The 23,196-nt window shown below is 34.7% G+C and overlaps 1 protein-coding gene across 4 annotated transcripts in view; it reads right to left on the bottom strand.

Moving 5' to 3' along the window:
- The window catches only part of KIAA0232 (KIAA0232 ortholog), a 94,103-nt gene that overhangs the window by 35,876 nt on the left and 35,031 nt on the right, over window positions 1–23,196 (bottom strand). For all 4 annotated transcript variants that reach the window (XM_074229825.1, XM_074229823.1, XM_074229824.1 and 1 more), the window contains one exon: window positions 13,169–13,306. In XM_074229825.1, the coding sequence (XP_074085926.1) occupies window positions 13,169–13,306 (138 nt within the window). The remainder of the gene's footprint in view (window positions 1–13,168; window positions 13,307–23,196) is intronic.

The raw sequence follows: 23,196 nt of genomic DNA, 5'->3' as shown, positions 1-23,196 counted from the left end.
TCTATTCTGGTTCTAAAACTTGAAATCTGCATATGAAGCCTTTTATTTATAATGAATTTAAGAATTAAAAAATATAACAATTTGATAGTATTATTAGGCCACTCTTGGATATGTAAAGTGGTAACTATGCAGTCATACACCGGCTAGGTCAAGATGATTTGGGGGAATAGTTAGGGAACAATTTCTATAGGATTTTGATCTTCAAGTAATCCTCATAAGGCTGGATAGGTGGGTATTATTTACATCTAAGAGATAAGGAAATTGAGGTTCAGAAATTCAATGACTTATGAGTTTCCACACAGTCAAAGTATTAAAGGCAGGACTAGAATCTATCTTCTGACTCCTTGTCTGGAACTTTACTGGATCTCTTTATTCCCTCTCCCCTTTCTGTCTTATTCTCTTTTTTTTCCACTGTCTCTTTTGTGAACACAACTGTGGCCCATGGTTCCAAATAGGACTAGCAACAGCAAGAGGTTAAACAGTGTCGTCTAGAGCTGGCATGATAAAGAAGCCACAGCCTGTCTCACCAAGTAGGGCTTTAACTTCAATACTGAGGCAGGATGCCACAGGATTATTCAGCAAGACCTTCATGGCCTGGCTAAGACCTAGATAGGGAGATCTCCTGGGAATGCTAAGAGGACTATGGCCTCAAGAGTCACAACCATATCTGTTCTCTCCTCCCTGACCTAACATACCAGGTAATGAAGGGAAGACGACTTTCAGTAAAGAGAACTCAAACTATGTCTCTACTCTTTTATACAGGATTATCAAATACCTTAGTGTAATTTTAAGCTATTTTTAAAGTCATATTACTCAAAGTTTAATAGGAAAATATTAATTTTGAAAATGTGTATTAACATTTTCTTACCCATGGGATGCTATTTTAGTGAAACATTGTTATTCCTTAATGTATTTCCCTCCACAACACTTTTTATATTTTAGAACACCTATGTTCCTGTGTTTCCTATATTATTTCTACTTTGTGTAACCAAGTTTGACCACTAGGTGTACTAGTGGAACATATCTTCTTCATTGAAAGAGGTAGTCCTGCAAATTTAAAAGGATCTGTATATGAAAATCTCAGAATCCTTATAAACTTGGAACCTGAGATAACAGCATCCTGGAGTCCATAATGAGATATGAAGTATCTTTATGTGGGGAGTGTAAGCTTATGCCTGCATGTAAATGTAAATGTATGGGTATGTATGTTTCTAATCCTGAAGGAAGAGATAAAGAAACTGATTTTTTTTTTGCAAGGCAATGGGGTTAAAGTGACTTGCCCAAGGCCACACAGTTAGGTAATTATTAAGTGTCTGAGGCCGAATTTGAACTCAGGGCTGACAACAGGACTGGTGCTCTATCCACTGTGCCACTTTGCCATCCCAAGGAAATTGAATTTTTTTTAATTAAAGTTTTTATTTATTTTTGAGTTTTACAATTTCCCCCTAATTTTACTTCCCTCCCTCCAGCCCCCCCACAGAAGGCAATTTGTCAGTCTTTACACTGTTTACATGGTATACATTGATCCAAATTGAATGTGTTGAGAGATAAATCAAGGAAGAATCAAGAGAAATTAAGGAAGAAATATAAAATATAACAGATAGCAAGATCAGACAATAAGCTATCAGGTTTTTTCCCTAAATTTAAGGTAATAGTCCTTGGTCTTTGTTCAAACTCCACAGCTCTTTCTCTGGATACAGATGGTATTCTCCATTGCAGAGAGCCCCAAATTGTCCCTGATTGTTGCAGTAATGGAATGAGCGAGTGCATCAAGGTTGATCATTGCCCCCATGTTGCTGGCCATGCTGCTGTTACAGTGTACAGTGTTTTTCTGGTTCTGCTCATCTCACGAGGAAAGTGAATTTTAAAATGAAAAAAATCAGTCTTAGCTCCTCAGGTCAAAAAAAAAAAAATCAAGCCACCAACCTGGCAATAATTTATCAACTTTGCTGTATGGTATTAGTGAAGTTGAGGGAAGGTGGCATTTGATACACTTTAAATTCATATGTATAATGCAAGTAAATCCACAGTTTAGTAATTTTCACAATGTTTTCATCAATTTGTGTTTTGTTCAAGTCATTCAACTAAGTCATGAGTATATAAGAATGACTGTGATACCTGAAGAGATGATGAAAAAGGGTAAAAACATCACTTGTACAAAAATATTCATAGCATCCCTGTTTGTGGTGGCAAAGAATTGGAAATCAAGTAAATGTCCTTCAACTGGGGAATGGCTTAGCAAACTGTGGTATATGTATGTCATAGAACATTATTGTTCTATTAGAAACCAGGAGGGATAGGAATTCAGGGAAGCCTGGGAGAGAACTGCATGAACTGATATGTACAAGATGAGCAGAACCAGAAAAACATTGTATACCCTAAATAGCAACATGGATGGACTTGCTCATTCTATCAGTGCAACAATCAGGCACAATTAGGGCCTGTCTGCAATGGAGAATACCATCTGTATCCAGAGAAAGAACTGTGGAGTTTGAACAAAGACCAAGGACTATTTAACCTTTAATTTGGAAAAAAATCCCTGGTATCTTATTGTCTGATATTGCTATCTCTTATACTTTGTTTCTTCCTTAAGGATATGATTTCTCGCTCATCACATTCAATTTGGATTAATGTATACCATGGAAACAATGTAAAGACTGGCAAATTGCCTTCTGTGGAGGGGGGGTGGGGGGAAGGAAGTAAGATTAAGGGAAAAATTGTCAAACTCAAAATAAATAAAATCTTTTAAAAATGGAAAAAAGAATGACTGTGATAAAAAATATATATATATATGCAAATTAATGTGATTTGTTATCAACATCAACATATACATACACATATAGCTGTTGAATATAAATTACCCAGAGTAAAAAGCAATCCAAAGACACATAAGTAAAAAACAAAAAAAAAAAAACTATCCTACTTTTAAAATAAATTACAACCTTTATTTAATTTACAAAAAAATCTAAAGGTAATATTGTAGTTTAACTTTCTATGTGACACACAGAAAGGAGGACCAGATAAAGAGAGGTAGGAAAAACAGCAATTGAAATAGCAGACCAGGGAAGACATATAGGCACAAAAGAAAGAGTAGTGAAGCAATAACTCCTACCCATCTATTCCTTCTCTAAATTTTACCTTTAGAGGCTCCATCTAGTGCCAAGGAGCCAAAACCCTATCTCTCCATAGGATTCTATACTTGATCAAAAGCTCCCAAACCTATTAAAGAATATCAGAATTGAAGTAATTTCAGAAGCCTTTAACACTGTGTGTGAGTCAGTTGTTTTTTGAATCATGTTTGACTTGAGTGACTCCAATTAGGGTTTTCTTGGCAAAGATGTGGGGTGTAGGGAACGTTGGTATTTTCTTCTCTAGTTTGTTTTACAGATGAAGAAATTGAGGCAAACAGGATTAAGTGACTTTCCCACAATCAAACAGTTATAGCAAGAAAGAGTCTGAGACCAGATTTGACCTCAGGGAAATTAGAAAACTTAGGAAAATTAACCTCAGGCCTGGCACTCTATATCCATTGTGCCACCTAGCTGCCATTATCACTAAAATCCATTACGTACTGAAGTCCAGTCCTCCTGTAATCAGAAGTGTCGTTTGCCACTGCCTTAAACCTAGCCACCCATCAATAAATCAGCCTGTTACCCCTTTTATTAAGATTGCCATCCTAGAATAAAGGAATAATTGGAAAACTATCCATGGAGGATGTGAAAATCAATTATTTTATCAACAAAACTCTATCAGATACTTAAGAAAATAATTTGATTCTAACTAGAGTAGTATTAAAAGTCAATTTCAGAAAACCTAAAATGAGCAGATGAAATTAAACCAAAGTCAGAGATTACATAATAATACTAGCTGACCTTTACCTGGTAGTGCTTTAAGATTTACAAGCAATTTTATATAAACTCATATAATAAAGTAGCTACAGAGAATTTTAGAAGTAAATGGGACCTTCAAGGTCATTTATTCCAGCCTTCTATAAGAATCATTTCAAAATGCCCCTAACATTGTGATCACTCTATGCCTAGGCAGCCTATTCCAATTATGACTAGCTCTGCTTGATATCAATCTAAAATTTTATTACCTTTAACAAAGGGGTTAAAATATTTTTGTGCCTTTCTTTCTTGGACAACCTTGGGATATATATCCTGCGATTATGATGTCTAGACCCTGGGTATAAACCTTAAAGGGCCCCAAGACTTGCTATTTACTCCACTGCAATATAGCTTTACAACTTCCCTATCTTTCCACCTACTCTTCAGCTTAAATCTTTTATATTCATTATCTCCCTCAGTTAGAATGTAATCAACTCCTCAAAAGAAGCTTCTGCTTCTCATTTTATAAGTTCCTTGCAACAAGGGTAAAATTTCTATAATTATTTTATATTTGATATAATTTCTATAATATTTTATATATGCCCCAGTGTGTGGCACACAGTGGATGTAAACAAATGCTTATTGATTGATATACACAGATAAATACACTCACAAAAACACATATATAATTAAATTAATATAAGGTGATTTCCAGGAAGGGTGTTGGGCAATCAGGACAGAAGTTCTAATAGAAGGTAATCTTTGTTTGAACTGTGACTGGGGGAACCTAAGAATGTCTGAGGCACAGGGGATTGCACATGAGATAAACACAGAATGCTGTATATAGGGAATAACAATCTCTTTCTTCAGCTCCAGACTTGCATTTTTTTTTTAGGTTTTTGGCAAGGCAATGGGGTTAAGTGGCTTGCCCAAGGCCACACAGCTAGGCAATTATTAGGTGTTTGAGGCCAGATTTCAACTCAGGTACTCCTGACTCCAGGGCTGGTGTTCTATCCACTGTGCCATCTAGCCTAGACTTGCATTTTTCAACAGTTTTCTGGACCTCTCCTGTTGATCCTTGGACTAGATATCTAAAAATGTAATTGTCTTGCCTCAAATTTGCCCCTTCTTTTGAACTTCATTATTTTTAATTTTAAAATGCCCCTATTTTCCCAGTCACTTAGGCTTAAAACCTCAGCCCCAATTGAATCTTGTTTCACATATTTTCTTCATTCACAGTGCTATTATCCTAATTCTGACCCCTATCACCTTTCTCTTAACTATATCTATTACTCTCTTACATAGCTTTCTTTCCTTTAGTCCTTTTTTTTTGCAAGGCAATGGGGTTAAGTAGCTTGCCCAAGGCCACACAGCTAGGTAATTATTAAGTGTCTGAGGCCAGATATGAACTCAGGTAATCCTGACTCCAAGACCAATGCTCTATCCACTGTGCCACCTAGCTGCCTCAACAACCCATTCTTTACACAGGTGACAGTCAACTTCCTAAAACACAACCATGGTCATTTCAATCATAACGAACTTCAAAAATATCTCCCCACTACCTAAAAAAATGAAGCATATGGTTGAGGGAAAGAAAAAAAAACAAGAACTTGAGTTGAAGAAGAAAAGAGAATTATGAAGGTGATTTTTGCCTCATTTTTTCTTTTTTTTTTTTAGTTTTTCCAAGGCAATGGGGTTAAGTGACTTGCCGAAGGTAATTAGCTAGGTAATTAAATGTCTGAGGCCAGATTTGAACTCCAGTCCTCCTGACTCCAGGGCTAGTACTCTATCCACTATACCACCTAGCTGTCCCTACGAAGGTAATTTTGAAGGTTTTAGAAGAGTAAAAAGATCAGAGATGTTTTCCCAATCTACAAAATGAAAGAGCTGCCTTCTCAAGTCTCTTTTAAATTTAATTCTATGATTCCATGGGATCACTTTTGTGAAAAGCCAAAGAAAAATCATAGAAGCAACCAAGTGTAGGGTTTGTTGGGGATAGGAATGGGGGATGCAAAAAGTAGTCCATTTCTCTGGAGCTTGGAGTGCATTAGTTCATAGATAGATGAATGCCAAGCAAAGGAATCTAAACTTTACTTAGGGAAGGAGCCAATAAATGACATGGATAGGAGTAGGGATACTTCATTACTTCAAGAACCTCTGATTTTTAAGTGTAACACTCCCTGAGAGAACTACCAGAGGTAGGAACTACCAGAGTTTATAAACTATTGGCATAATCTATGGTAATCTGGGGTTCATTTCTATGCTACAAAGAATTAGGGTATAATTTAATGGTAATAATCTATATATAATAATATATTGTAGCGGTACAATGAATGATGTATATATTCTTGAAAAATTTACATCCACACTGGGTCTGGAAAAAGAATGAACAATCAATGAAGACCCAGGAATGATTAGACAGGAAGAAAACTAGAATAATCTATTGAAAGCAGAGGAGACAGTGGGGGGGGGGGGAGATTAGTCAAGAAGAGAGATTAACGAGAGAAAAAACACTATTAAAAGGTTAATGGATTTGGCAGTTAGGTCTCTGAAAGAGATTTCAATAGACCAGTGATGGCTAAAACCCAGAATCACTGAACAGAATTAAAAAGGATGAGGAAAGAGTACATGAGTAAAATGGGAATTAGAGGTAACTGGTATAGATTAACTCCTTTAAATTGATCAGTAAAGAAGACATTTAGAGAGGAAATTGAATCTACCCCCTATACAGTAACAGAGTCTGGAGACATTTTGCCTTTCCACTCTTACTTCAAACATTCTATTTCAGTACTTTCATTAGGTTGCTCTTTTTGAAGCTTGTTATCTGTACCTCTATTCTCTTTTTCCTCTCTCCAATCTTCTTACCACCACTAGAGTTCCCTTCCTATCTCTCAGACTGTGTCCTTCTCTGTCTCCATCTGTCTGTCTGTCTCTCTCTGTTTCATGTGAGTGGAGGCTGCTTGACTTTTTGTCCATTTCCAGCCCCTAGCACAGTTCTTAGTACTGTATAAGTGACTAATAAATGACTGTTGGTGACTGACTATAAGAAAGGAAAGTACAAAAAGAGAAAAGGGTAAAGTGGGTCTTGGGAGGGAAGAAGTTTAAACAAGAAAAGGATGAGATTATTTTAAATTATCCATATATTAAGGGGAAATACTTTTCTTTTCTCAGAGGCTCATCGTTAAGGATCCAATGAAATGCAAAGTATGTAATATCACAGAACAAAGTCCTGTACCACTAATGTACTATATGAGTTTCTAATAAGTTTCAAGCTTCAGTTTCCTCATCTGTGAGATAAAGGATGTGAACTAGATTTCCAAGTTCTAAAATTCTCTAAATTAAAAGTATTATACAATAAGTCAATCTTGCTTTCTCCGTGCAAAAAAAAAAGATTTAAAAAATATCTGTCAGAATCTTTCACTAACATCTAATTTTATTTAGCACCTAATATGTTGAATATAGTATATTTGAAGACATTTTAATTCAGTCTTTCACCAAGTCAGAGTAACCTTAGAATTAATCTGAATTAGTTGGGGATTTAGGATTATATAAATTTACATATACACACATTCCTGTATGCATATAATTTAAATCAATACACACCATGTCCTTGGAAAAGTTTATTCTCAATTTTTAAATAATGTTGCATTTTGCTATTTATTAAAAGCATACAAGGAATTAAAAAGCCTGAAATTATGTTCAAGTAAAAAATATTTTAAAACATTTTGTGTTATCGCATTGGACAATCTAGCCAAGGAAGGCATTTCAATTACAGGGCACCAGATTGCCTTTCTTGGAATGTGGCCTGTTACTAACTGAAGGGTTCAGACAGCTGTTCTTTGTGAATCAAATGCTTAGCCTTGTGAAATAATTAAACTGCAAACTTTTCTTCATTTCAAGCAGAAACTTAACTCTTACATTTAAGGTCACTACAAAATAAATGGACTATCAAATTAAATGAAAGGAAATATTTTATGAAAAAATACTGAATTATTTCCCTATACAACTGTTAATTTTCTCACCAAGAAAAGAGATAGGTACCTCGTCTGTGATTTCACTGGACTAAGAAACTCCTAAGTGAAGAAATTTCTTCTTCCAAGGCAATCGTATCTTTTCTATGATTTCTAGTCCTAGAGAGTTTGCCTAGAGCACAGAGAGGTTAAGAGACTTGATGAAGAGTCACATAGTCAGTGAGAACCAGAGGTAAGACTTACCCAGATGAACATCAGGCCCCTATTCACTATCATGGGATGACTCACAGAGCTGTGCTAAGTATGAACAACAAAAATTTAAGAAAAGTATATTAAGAAAAAGCTTATTATCCCATTTGCTGACATACATTTATATGAGTCAGCATATATGAAAAAAAGTAATTTTTATATGCTTGCTATAAAGCATAATCTTCGTTTTCATCTCCTGTCTAATTATTTAAATACAAGTAACTGGTCACAAGTGTGTAAACTTTTTTAAGACTGTTGTTTTTCTATTCCTCTATCCTTAGCAACTACTACTACCTAAGACCAAGTGGGAGGAAATGGGCAAGGGAAGAGAGAATTTTCAAAGTAAAAGTGCAGTTCTCAACTCTAAAGAACATTCCCTCCCACCTCCTTTCTAGAGCTTATTATCAGCATGGATTAGAACAGCTGTGTTCAACAGTTGCTGCTCTGCAACTTCTATAACCTTCTTCATCACTATTATAGTGAAGTGAATATTGATTAATAGGAGAAACCCCTTACCTAGAGGGTCAGGCAAAATCCACTTCCCTGTAAAATACTGCTGAGCAAATACAATGATAAGTTTTCAAATTGTGATTCCTTGAAAGCCACAATTAGCCATAAAGAGAAACTACAGCTACTGATAGGCCAGGGCTGTCCAACCTTATTTTTAAAAGTTTTTATTGAACCAATAAACAATATAGTTTGATTTGCCATTTTAGTGAGAGCTCTGCAGTATACCCACAGAGGACTGCACATAATTGCACTGATGCCACATAAGCTGGCCACGTTTTTGACAGCCCTGGGTTTAGGGTTAGAAAATCAGCACTGCCCACTAAATAACAATGTTTTTTTCAAATCTGTTTAAATGTCAATGGCCACTCTTACTGAATTAGACTAAAACCAATACAGATTTTCTTTTTTTCTTTTTTTCATTTTTTTGCAAGGCAATGGGGTTAAGTGGCTTGCCCAAGGTCACACAGCTAGGCAATTAAGTGTCTGAGGCCAGATTTAAACTCAGGTCCTCCTGATTCCAGGGCCAGTGCTCTATCCACTGTGCCACCTAGCTGCCCCCCCCAATACAGATTTTCTTAATGTCTCTCTCTTCTGCTATACCTAGTAATGAGTGAAGAAAATAACACACACCTACATTCATCATTAGTTATGCTCAATAGGCCAGATATTAGGATGAGAAAGACAAAACCAAAATGATCCTTGTCCTCAAGGAACTTTTTTTATGATTATTATAGGGAGCAGTAGAAGAAGAAATTGTATTTATACATGAATACAAGAACATATGAAAAAGAAAACGTAACTAAGGAAGTCAGAAGAAAAGGATTCCAAAACAAAAGGTCACTTTACTTTTTCCATTGAAGGAAGCAAAGGCTTCCAAAAGAGAAGGAGCACTGACTGCTCAGGCAGGAGACAGAATGGCAGGTTCCAAGGCAAAGAGCAAGTAGATCAGATTGGCTTAGTGTGAAGGTGAATGGCGGAAAATAAGACTGCCAGAGTAGGAAGGCAGTCTTCAAATGACAAAGCAAGGAGCTTGCATTTTATGCTAGAGGTAATGAGGGATCACTAGAGATTTTCACGTAAAGGAGGGACAGGTCTACAGAGCAATTTCAATGGAGAACTGAGTTTAATGTTCAATCTCATGTGACATCTAAATTACCTTGCAGGTGAGATTTTCAAAGCCACCATTTCATTTTTACCTTTCCCTTCTGTCTTCACATAGTCACCACCGTAATTCAAGGACTCACCCTCTCGCTTAGATTATAGTGGCATCCTAATTGATCTTCTTATCCCAAAATTTTCTCCTCATTCCATTTCATCCTTCATTCAGTTGCCAAAATGATTTTCTTTTTCGTAAGGCAATGGGATTAAGTGACTTGCCCAAGGTCACATAGCTTGAAACTGGATTTGAATCCAGGTCTTCCTGACTCCAGGGCTGGTACTCTATCTACTGCACCATCCAGCTGCCCCCCCAATGATTTTTTTAAAGCACAAGTATAGCCATGTCACCCCCTTACTTACAGATAGTCTTTTGTTAATTATCTCTATAACAAATAGAAACATTTCTGCTTGGTATTCTAAGTCCTTTACAGTCAGGTCCCTCCCTTAAAAATAATCTTCCACATGGTCTATGATCCAGCTCCACTGGTCCACTTGCTGTTCCTCACACACACAGGGATCCTCTCTTGCCTCTCCTTTTCACTGTCTTCCATGCTTGGCAGGCTCTCCCTAATTAGTTCTGACTTCCAGTTTACTTGATTTCCTTCTATATCAGTTCAAGTCCTGCCTTTGGTAGGTCTTTCCTGGTCTCCTCTCTCTTCTTTTCCCCTCCTCTCCCCTAGGAGGTAGAAAGCACTGCTCTAAGAAATGGGGAGGGCAAAAGTTAGACAAAACATAGCAGAACTTTGTCCTCAAGAAACTTACACTCTAGTAGGGGGATATGATACACATAAATAAGTACTACAAATAATTAAAGCTATGTACTTAAGAGAGGTACAAAGTGAGATTGGAGAATAGTGACAAAAATGTTAACATTTATTTTAAAAAACACTTTTCCAATCTTATTTTGTTTGATCATAACCAACTAGACCTTCATGGAAAAAGTTGCATTTAGGATTGTGAGAGACAAAGAAGGAGTTTACTGAACAGGGGAAGTAATATGGGTCAGACTTAGGTTTTAGAAACAACATCTTAGCATTTGTGTGGAGGATAGACAAGAGGAAAAAAGCTTTAAGCAAGGAGACTAAGTGGGAGGCTAATGCAATGGTACAGGCATGAGGTGATGATGAGTGTCTGAACAGAGAGATACAAGAGAGAAATGAGAGAGATATGTCATTAGAAACTTTTAGACTTGGCAACTGATTGACTCTGTAGGGTGAGAAAAATAAGAAGTTCAAGAGGAATCCAAGGGATGAAGAAGGCTCATGGTATGTTCACAAAAGCAGGGATATTCAGAAGGCAGATGGTTTGATGGGAAAGTAATCTAGGTTGGCTGCCTGAGTATGTTTGCTGGAGGGGAATATTATGAATACTGCAGAAAAAGGATGGTGGAGGACTCAGAATGCCAGGCTAAGTAACCTGGCCTTCACTTGGTACACAAAAATGGAGTCTGAAGGTTTTTTCAGTCAGGAATGACATGACCAGATCTGTATTAATAAAAGAATAATCTGGGAATGATGTGAAAGAAGATGTTAGGAAGACTGATTATAAATCCAATGCAGCAGTCTAAATGATTGATAATAAGAATTATACTATGGTAGAGATAGTGATCCTAGAAACGAGATGAGAAAATGTGTAGGAAACCTTGAAAGGATTTAGTAGTTAAACACACACACACACACACACACACACACATTGATATATATATATAAATATATATATATCAATGTTTCAAATGTGGGAACAAGGTCATTGGTAATGTCATGGAAAGAAACAGTAAAATAGGAGTTTCATAGTTTTAGCATTGTCAAGATCCCCCATAACAAGACCACCCCCTCTGTTTTTACTATTTGGAGACCCCCCTACTTTCCAGAGCTAAAGATGAGCAAGTAAGCTGTGCTCTGGGCCTGGCATAACAGCAATCTTTTGAACACACTCTCTGTATGAACTCTTACTGCAGGAAAATCCCAGAATTGTTTTATATCAGCTCCAGGTGGTTCCTGAGCTTTGACAAGCACTTAAAGGAATCATATTCCAGTCATGAAGCTCTGCTATGTATCAGACTTGCCTCAATTTTACCATATGAGGTCTTTGGTAATTTTTTTCAGAATTAACAGTGGTTGCATAATCTGTCACTCTTTGGTCATTTATTTTTAGGGTTTGACAACATATTACTTCAGTAAAAGCATTTACACATATACACACACACAAATAGAAACACACTCTTTCTCTCTCACTATAATTCAATTATCCTAGTTCACTTAAGAATGGAATTAAATAATAAATTAAAAAATGATCTTTAACGTGATTGTCCTAAGAACCCTTGAAATAATTCTCTGCAGTTCACTTCTCATTTTTATAAGAGGCTGGGCAACAGGAAGAAAAGGAGATAAGGCATTTGCAAGATACACAATACTCTAATCTTAGGAAACTTTTCTAAAGGACTCCCCTATGTTCCAATTCAAGATTCTGTGTAAATAGCTTGGACCTTGCTTGGTAGTTACTGAATTCAGGACTCCTGAAAAAGTTAACAGCTGAAGGGTCAGTGCCCATTGTTAGAAATTCTTCCTTATGCTGAAGGGAATCCGCTTTCCTGTAATTTCCATTCATTGATCATAATTTTGTCCTTTTGGAGCCCAGAAGAATAAACTGAACTGATCTTCTACATAAGAGATCTTTAAATATTTGGATCATGTCCCTAAGTTTCTTTTCCAAGCTAAATATATGCAGTTCTTTCAAAAGATATAGGCAGTTACGTGGTGGTGGAGATAAGAGTGCCAAACCTGGAGTGAGGAAGGCCAGAGTTCAAAACCAGTCTCAGATACCTACTAGCTGTGAGACTCTGGCCAAGTCATTTGCCTCAGTTTCCCCATTGATAAAACAGGGATGATAATAATAACACCCACTATTGTTGTTGTGAAAATCAAATGATTTCACTGAAGATGATGATGTTCATATGGCATGACCTTACTTCTGCTTACCACTTTCATCATCCTCCTTGGAAAGTCTCTAGCTCCAAATATTTCAGATGTGAGCTGATCAGCTCAGTGTAGAACAGAATTATCACCTCCATATTCTTCATGCTCTTCAAATATTAAGGCAACTTAAGATAGAATAAGCTTTTTTAGTTGCATTTTGTTGGTTTATACTGAACTTACAATCAATTAAAAAACTCAACACAAACTACTGTCTATTCATATGCTTTTTCCAAACAGATACACACTCATTTGACTTCTTATTTTACACAAATGTATATTCAACAAAATAGGTAACTGTTGGCTTCCAAAAATTAATTCACTGTTTTGTGATGCTGAAGCATCCTAAAAATTCCTTTTGAAATAAAACATAACAAGTCTTGACTACTTACTAACAAGAAGTAATCTTTTATCTCTCAAATTCAAATGTGGTTATGAAATATAAATAAACATGATATTCTAAAAAAAGCAAAAGACTTACTTCATCTGAAGCAGAGCGAAGACACTGGACAGCAGCCTGTTTTTTCATTTCTTCTAGAGTTAGATCTGAGCACTTCTTCTTACTCTTTCCCCATTTCTTGTAAGCTCCTTTTTCCCAGCCCAGGAAGATGTCATTCTCCTAAAATAAAATGTAGTAAGGTTAAATGACCAAGGTTAAACAGGATATTGTGTTACCTTTTCTCAAATTTAAATACCACATTCATATGTCAATGTTATTAACCATAATTAAGCCAAAAGGATCCCAGGAAATAGCAACCACAGTACTTCAGAACAGTTCACTACCATTTGTCTGTACTTTTAAAATAAAACTTTAGGTGTTTGACAGATTCCAAAAAAACAGTTTCATGTATAATGTGAGAACTTGAAATACCTTTACCTGCATAAGTCTGCTTCTACCTATATTCCCTTCTATTATCCAGAAACCTATTCACGGGTATTCTCACCTGCAAATGTTTAATTAGAATAATATATAGTGTTTTATATCTAACAAAGTACATTACCTTACTTGATCATCACAACCTTATGCAGTAGAAAATAAAAGTATTATTCATCCCATTTTACAGTTTTTAACACTGGGACTCAGAGGAGGTGATGGCCTTGGTTTGGGCCACAGAGTTAATGAATTCAAACCCAGATCCTTCTACTCTAACCTGGGCACTCCTTTAACTATACCATAGGGATATATCTTTGGATAAAATTAATACAAATGAAAGTCTGTTTTCTTACATTCTTCCTAAACTTTGGTAAGACTGTATGATACAAATATTAGATAATAATTAGATAATGGCTCTATACTCAAGCATCTTTCAACCTAAAAAGCAGAGAAGCTGAAGGCAGATATATGGAAACATGTATGCATTATGTATTTGTATGTGTATGTATGGCATTTTAAACTCAAATTCTATTTTCCTGGAATCATAAATGTAGAACTGGAAGGGACCTTAAAAATACAAATTCATCAGTGAGAATAACATGGATGATAGGAAAGGATTTTTTAAAATATCACTTGGGTTCTAACTACAGGGAATGAAAGCATGCTAACCTAATTCACCCCATTATGTCTGCCAAATCAAATTTATAAACATTGGTTGCATGACAAAGAAGAGAAACCAATCATTAGATTATTTTAGAGGAGTCTTAATTAAGTCTTAATTAGTGTTAATCTATCATCATTTCTTTTCCTTTAGTGAGAAAAGGTTTAATAGATATGATCTAATTGATACCTTAAAAATCACTGTTTTCTGGGTGGATGCGATTTCTATTTTCTGACTAGAGGTTAACTGACCAGATATTAATGGAACATTTTGTTTTGCTTAATGTCACTTAAAACAACCTTAAAGTCTGTTACTTGGTATTTACAATTGTGACCTCCACACAGATGTGCTCCCTTAACAAGGAACTAATATGAGAAAAGGAAATCATATGGAAGGTTAATGTTTTATCTGAAGGTAGTGGGACAGTTTAAATTTCCCTTCTGTAATCTCTTGGAAGTCCACTTATCAATTTCTATGTGCTCTAATAAATTCATATTCTGTATAGTATAACAGATTTTATTTAATAACTGATATGTAGAGAAATTCTGTGAATTCAAATCAATGAAGTCTTCTTAGGCCTCTTTAATCTACTATAATTTTAGGCATATCAGTCCTACAACCCACTATATCACAAAAAAGAGAAATTCTCTACCAAATACAAATTTTTCCCCTACAAGTCCAAATTGTCACAAAATTGAAAACCTAGTAGAAAGTAAAAGTTAGGTTTATGTATTTGTCAAGTTTCTTTAAACTCTGGCATTTAGATGCATGTTACTTTACTGGAATGTCTCAAATTAGATTAAAATTTGTTCAGTAATTTTGAAAGTAGTTAAAATTTTCTATTTAATTTTCTTCTTCTGAAAGTAATATTTGCCTAACTTTTCTTTTAGAAATTTTCAATCCTGATGACTTTGTGATTAGCAGGGATATCCTATTTATTTATTTTTAAGGCAATGGGGTTAAGTGACTTGCCCAAGGTCACATAGCTAGACAATTATTAAGTATCTGAGGCCAGCTTTGAACTCAACTCCTCCTGACTCCAGGGCTGGTGCTCTATCCACTGTGCCACCTAACTGATCCCTAGCAGGGATATTCTTAAAAGAGAAGAAAGTCTAAGAAAGAAATGATATCCTTTTACAAGATTCCTTTCCTGCTTATGACCTTCTTTAGCTTTCCCAGATCTTGCTAGGTGCCTTTAAAGTTCTTAGATTAAGAATTTAGGTGAGGCTAGTGAAGAATGTATTTCCAAAGTCAGGTGCCAAAAGATAGAATATAATTATGAATGAAGCACCAAGGTGGAGCTATGACCTAAAATTTCACACTAATTCCTTTTCCATGTCTAAGTGAAATGTTGGGTAAGTAGTTTTCTAGTGCCTTTTTGCTGAGGCTACAAGGTCAAATGAATTTTTTGTGTAATCTTAGAATTTTGGAACTGGAAGGATTTGTACAGTTTATCTATTCTCACCTACAGATGAGGAAACAGGACTTGATGAAGAAAAGTGGCTCAACAGATAGGAAAATGGGAGCTGGGGTGAGGAGGAGAGGAAAATAATAAGTCCAGTTAGCCTTTAAGGAAAAAGTCTTTTCAAAAGTATCTCAATCCCTACCCCAAAATACTATTTCCAAAAATTTACATTCTCACTCACATTGGGTTAGCTTCAATTTAAATCAAGTCAATATTTTTCTGTTGCATTTGGAAGGTCCTTGAGGTCTTTTTGATCACCCCCACCTACTAGTCTAGCTACCACACACCAGACAAGTAACCTCCATGCAAAGATTTCTACTTAAGGGGAGAGAACTCCCTGTTTTCTCTCTCCATTGGGAAGATCTTCAAATACCAAACAAAGGAGTTTATATATGATTCTAAAGGTAACTGAGACCTAAATGATTTTACTTAGGAGTGGATAAATCATGGTCACAACTCATATCACTTTTGTAAGCCACCAGAAAGATGGACTAGGGTGGTAAAAAAAAATGGAAGCACTGCAATAGTACAGATGAATGGTGATAAGGAATTGAACTACAGTAATGTCTTTGTGAGAGAAAGGAAGGGGAAATAGAAATGAACATAGAGTAAGAGAGTGAAGCATCAAAAGATGACAGTAATATGGTGAACCTGGATGCCCTCAACTGTAATAGGAAAGCAGACTATGCTTAGCCTTGGAGATTGGAAAAAACCCCCAAAACCCACATACACCAAAATTCATTGAATAGCAAATTTTGGAGTAGCAACAAATGTCCATTTCACTTACACTGATTGAATGAATGGAGAATATTACTAATATGTAAGAAATATAAATATGATAAAATCAGAGAATCATGGGAAAACTTACAAGAACTTTTTTAAAGTAAGGAGAATCAAGAAAACAGTATTTTATACACACACACACACACACACACACAATGACCACAATGATGATGTAAATAGAAAAACTAAACAATTAAAATATAATGCTGTAAAATTATAATATTAAGCTTAGAAATGAAGAGACATGAAAAAGTATCTGCAGAGGTGAAGGACTATGGATAGAATACTGAGCATGTCAGACTTTTTTAACTTGTAAAGATTTGCCTTGGTAAATTTATACAAATCTTTGCAAAAGAACACACATGTACACATAACAACATTCAATGCATGCACGCACACACGCACACACACACACACACACACACACACAAACCCCTCTCTGACATTAAGTTATAATTTAGAAGGTTCTTCATCAGGTGCCTTCAAAGGACAAGTACCTTGGTTTCTTGTGGAATACTCTAAATCAACTGTTGCTACAAATTACAAAATTCAGGTTTACCAGTGAAATTTAGAAAATTTTGCCAACAACTTAAATGTATTTAATAATATGTAAACAGAAATATTGAGCAGATGGATAGATTTTAATGTTATCAGTAAGGATATTTCCCAAAAAGCAAATCCAAGCTTCTTCAATACTCAAAGTTATTAATTAAGAAATTAAGGGTTTCAAGGAACTTAAGGGAAAAAAGTCCTTGATGGGTTTGCTTCAAGAATTGTAACTGAATGTCTTTAGGCTGAAGAAGCTTCAATAAAGTTTTTAAAAGGGAGCAAAAGACACGTTTCAATCTCTTGGCTGCCTTAAATTTTCTTGATTTGAATTAAAAAAATTCTATGGCTATTTGTACACACTTTTATCTCAAGAGCTCAACGTAATTTCACAGGTATTGTCACATTTGTTCTTAAAATCTACTCTTGTACAAGTTAGAAGGAGGGGCTATTTTGCAGGGAAATCTGGGTCATAGGTTCAATACTTTTTTCTTTTCACACAACAAGACTCTGACAGGACCAAGCCTTCTTATATGGTCCTTCTGACAGTCAATAAGAGGTTGAAACAAGTCATTTGGTGTTCAAAACGAGTTACCTGACACTAGGTTTGAAGTTAAAGAGTCATGGCCTCTCTACCTAAATGAGAATAAAACAATAATTACAGGTACATATTGCCAAGAAGTTTGGCATCCTAATCTGAGCTTCAAATTTGCTTACCTCAGAAGTTGTACTTTGTTATAAACATTTTCCAAAAAATTCACTCAAGGAAACTTAGTATAAATATATATAAATATATAAATATAAACTTAGTATAAATAATATTAATCACTAAATTCCTATGCAAAAGAACAGACATGAAGTTCACTTTTTACATCATTACTAGACGGACTATTCTTCCTTAGGCACACAGATCTCTTCATACCACTCTGCTTCAGTAGTGTATCTAATCAATCTCAAAACACCTTTGCCTAGCTTTCAAGTCCTCCACAATCTTCTGAATAATCCTATGCTTCCCCTCAAGTCTCTCTTACTCCAATCTCTTCTCCAATCAGCTGTCAAAATGATCTTTCTAATGTACTTCCCCCCAACTCAATTAGCTTCACTGGCTCCTTATCATCCTCTGTTGTTCAATTATTTCAGTTATGCCTGATTCCTCATGATCCCATTTAGGGCTTTCTTGGCAAAAATAATGAAGTAGTTTGCCATTTTCTTCTGCAGTTCATTTTACAAATGAAGAAATAAGGCAAACAGGATTAAACAACTAAGGTCATACAGCTAGTGTCTGAGGCCGGATATGAACTCTTGTCTTCCTGACTCCAGGTCCAACATTCCATTGTCCCAACTAGTCAGCCTCTTGAGCCAAATATAAATCTTTTGAACTTACCTTTCATAACCTACCTCTTTCCCCAAAACTCTACACATAGTGACCATGATTTGGCATTGGCAGATTTTAAAGAAATTTTAATTTAAAAGAAAAAGAAAAAAAGACAAGATTTAGAAGAGGTAAAAGGAAAAGGAAGTGGACTGATTATATGAGTAAAGAATAAGAGATAGACAACTCTCATACTATAATGATATTTAGATAACATTAAGGTATAAAACATGTTATGGATTTCCTGGAGGACATAAATGAATATTATGTTGAAAATATGTGGATAAATTATGCTATTCATTGTTGAAGGATACCTCCATCAATGATATTATAGATTCCACTAAGAAAATGAAATATGTAACTTCTCAGGATGGCAAACTGTAAATTTACTATTGACTACAAAAAGTATTTCATTTATTTGTTCTAGATTTAGCTCTTTAAAATTTTAAGGTATCTTTTATTCACATTCACACACTATATATATATATATTATATATATATATATATATATACTCTCAATAATTTAATAAACTTCAAAAACAGTTTCTCTTCCTTTTTTGTATTCTGTGTTCTCTTCAAATTAATATTTTAAGGGATGATAGCCACCAGAAATCAGTCACTCACAATTTTGAGAGCTTTATTTTAAGAGAATTTATTTGTATTAAAAATCATGTGCGGTCAATTAGTTGCCTTTTTCCACCTTTGTTGGAAAGTGCTTGTGCTAAAATGGAACAGTAGTAGAATAGGGCTTTTTTGATGACAGAAAGAGCCTACTATTCTGGAAAGCAGCAATAAATATATATTAAGACTGACTGAAAGGAAAGGAATACTAGGAGACTGGGATCAGATACAGTTGCTGGGAAAAGGCCAGTTTCTGCAAGAGAGGAAACTTTAGTCTCAGATCACTGGTTCTCAAATTTTGTTCCTCTATTTCACAACCCATTCCCCTCACCTATTAAGAATTCAACTACTACCTTTAACATCACCAGCTCAAGTTTACTTTCCACAAACAAGTCTATAATTCTTAAGTTTTATTAATTTCTTTTACACACACACACACACACACACACACACAAAATACATATACCTGGTCCTTTCCTGACATCTTCCTCAGCACTCCAATATAAGTAGAGACGTGTTTTAATATCTGTCTTCTAGAATCAAATTTAATTGCTGCATTGAATCGCGAGTTCAGATTTTCATTTTCTCTAGTTTACTTTTCACTGTTATTTTTTTTTAATTGACATTACTGTGATCATATATATTTTGCTTTCCTTGTTTTCTTTACTTTGCTGTTCATACACATCTTCATTAGGTAAAGGTTAGGGGAAAAGGTAGTGGAAGGTAAAATTCTAAGAGGTGAACTAGGTTAGTTTCCCTTTCAAACAGCTGTTTGGAGTTCTGCGACTCTGGTTTGAAAACACTGGTGGTTTTTTTTTTTAACTGAAGACTAACTTATAACATCTTTATTTTCTTGTTAGGAAACTGATTTAAAGATAGGAACTAGGACCCAGGGATAAAAAGGTATTTCTTTCTTTTAACAGTAATTCTTTTTTTAGTTTTTTTTTGGCAAGGTAATGGGGTTAAGTGGCTTGCCTACTGCCATACAGCTAGGTAATTATTAAGTGTCTGAGGCTGGATTTGAACTCAGGTACTCCTGACTCCAGGGTCAGTGCTCTTTCCACTGTGCCACCTAGCCGTTCAATGGCAATTCTTTAGATATAAAAGTAAATGATAGAATTGATCTTAATTAGAATTTTCATAAGTCATCTGAAAGAATGAAATTGCAGATGCTTTGGGGGTAGTAAAAATGGAAATAAACCATAAATCTACTCCAAATAATGTTCCCCAAAACAGTAATATGGAGAAGTTAGTTCCATTGCCACAATTTTATAAAAAAGCAGATATGTATGTATGTATATTCCCTAAGGGCTCAAATTCAGACTAGAAAACAATTAAATTAGGTACAAAGAGTAAAAACTGCACTATCTTTATAATACTGATTCTTTTACCCCTCAATACTCCCTCCCTAAGGTGTTCATTTCCCATCTCCAAAATCCTAGCAATTCTTTACCTGTTTGGTGAGACTCAGGTAATAGGAGCTATTCCTACACAGGTCTTTCATCTTTCTTGGGTGAAGGATGGGAAGATGAGTTTAAGTGGTTATTCTGCTGAGTCTCTCAACTCTTCACAATCCCACAATTTCCCCAACTTCTTTGCTGTTTTCATCTTTGCCTATCATAAGCATACTCCAAATAACGTTGAGCAGCCATTTTCTGACTGACTGAACTAATAGCTAGCTGCTATTAAAAAAAAAAAAAAAAAAGGTTTTCTATTGTCCCAACTACAGATTAAGTTTTGTTACAATACACTAAACAGCAATATTGTGATGCTACTTTTATGGGTAAAAATGTTATGTAGGGTTTTCCTGTATAGAGATGTTTTATGAGGCTGTAGTTTTAAGAAGTGTTCTGTAGAAGACCCTAAACCTAATCCAAAATGCACTGATGATTTTAAATGACAAGTGAGGAAAGAGAATGAGATGTTGAACCCTAAAGATAGAGATCTAATATGCTAATACTAACTGCTGATGTTTTCTGCTTAGATTTCCTACCCTTCGTAATGTTGTTCAGGTTAGCCTTTCTGACCAGAGCAACACTGTGGGTCTAATTTCACATGTCACATCCATGAAGTCTTAGCCTTTGACAAACAGAAGAGAAGAATGATTTTGCAATTTGCAATTTTAAAATATAATTTATGAGAAATTTTGCTTACTTGTAGAACTTATAATGAGAGAAACTATATTCTGTCAGAGGCAAACTGGTCTAAACAATGAAATCACTGTAATATGGAATATTAATAAAAATTACCTTTGGTCATATAACTTTATGTAATAAAGTAATATGATTTCCATCTTGAAAAAGATTCTACAGTTTGCTAAATAAGCTAAAAACCACTCCTTATCTACTTTATTACATTTTCTAAGCACCCATAGTAAGGTTCATATTTATCTACTTTAAACCATCAATGTATAATATGATAGAGAAAATTCTACTATTGCAAAATGCCAGAAAAACTCAGAATATTTTACCAAAGCCCTCTCAGAGTTTTTTGATTTTTGTCAATGATGTTTTCAAAAGAAAATTCTGTAAAATATAAATCAGTAAATCAATTTCCTTATGTATCTCAGCAGCACTACAATAGAAGAAATAGTTGATAGGAAAATAAAGAGAAAAAAATTTAAACTCTATTCAAAACCTCTCATGAAATCATAATTCTTCTAATTACATATTCTTTTAAAATAAAATTTAACAAATAAAATAAATAATTCTAAACATTAGAAAAGAAATCCTACTAGTAATAACTGAGGCCCTAACTTTCCTAAATTGGTAGGTAAAATTTAAAACAAAATGTCAGCATTAAAAATATAACCACCCTAAAAAGCATCATTTAATATCAAAGCGATGTTTTTATTGTGTTTTGTTTCCCTTGGAATATGTGAAAGCTGAATGCTAGATTAACTAACTAATAAATTTAAGTAACAACTACACTGCAAGATACTTTGTTAGAAACTATTAATAAAATACTCTTGGACTTCCTCACCACTCAGCAGTTTTTGTCTAAGAAGTTATAGTTGATATTCATCATACAGAGAAAAGAGAGGACACATCTCCTTCCTTTCATATTTATACATGTGTCAAAATTATAACTACAAACACAAAGCAAGATAGGTATAAATAAGTATATGGATGACCTAGGTTAAATTAATTCTCACCTTGGTTTGTTTTAATTTCATACCTGTAAACTTAAAAAGACTAAGAAATGCTAGCATTTGATATAATACTAGTTAAAGATATAATTAACTACAAGTGTTCATGTTCTATGAGAAAAGATTTAAGTAGTGTAAAAATGCATGACTTAAGTCAAAAACAAAAAAATCAAAGGCTAACATGGGAAAATCAGACAAGAATATGGTTATATAATACAAAATAAGTAAAAAAACATGAATATGGAATGTATATATAAAATAAATGTATTCAAAAGCAAAAGAAAACATAGCCAACAAATAAATTCATTCAATATTTTAAGCTGTCATGGAAACAGTGACAAATCACAATCTTTTAAAAATTTTAATCAAAGGATATTTATAATGGAAGTATAATTAATTTATTAGTTCTAAATTTTGTTTCTTTTTGAGCTAATAAAATTTCCTTTTACAGCTTTAGAATACTATCCAATACTACCAAAAAGGAAAAAGTTCCAGTAAAATGATTCTATTAGAAATAGTCTTCTTAATAATAAGAAAATTTAATACTGGAGACACATATTTTTGGTACTGGAACCACACCTCCATATATCTAGCAAGTATTTTACCTCTGCTTCCAAAAATCTCACCTTCAGACAAAGCATCCATCAACAAAAGTAGACAGATAAAATAGAGACTCTTGTATTTATTATTATTTATGTGACTATAGACAAATTACCTAAAGTCTCCAGACCTAAGCTTTGTCACTCGTAAATTGAGGAAATTAAACTAGATCAGGGTTTAACCTTTTTTGAATCATGGACCCAATCCCCCACCATTGACAGGTTAAGTGAAATCTATAAAGAAGCCCTTCTCAAAATAATCTGATATAATTGCAGAATCCACTAACATTTCATTTAGAAGTTAGGGAAAATAATTTTTTTTCTCAGTCAAGTTCATAAACTCGTTGTAAGTCTATGAATCCCAGGTCCATACAATCTCTGGACTAGATAGATGGTTTCCCTAAGTGGAGAAAAAGCTAATGCCTTGTCAGAAATGAAAC

The sequence above is a fragment of the Macrotis lagotis genome, chromosome 3, assembly GCF_037893015.1.
Source record: "Macrotis lagotis isolate mMagLag1 chromosome 3, bilby.v1.9.chrom.fasta, whole genome shotgun sequence".
NCBI lineage: Eukaryota > Metazoa > Chordata > Mammalia > Peramelemorphia > Peramelidae > Macrotis > Macrotis lagotis.
The sequence above is the reverse complement of the archived record's forward strand: the minus strand, read 5'-3'. Positions and strand labels throughout refer to the sequence as shown.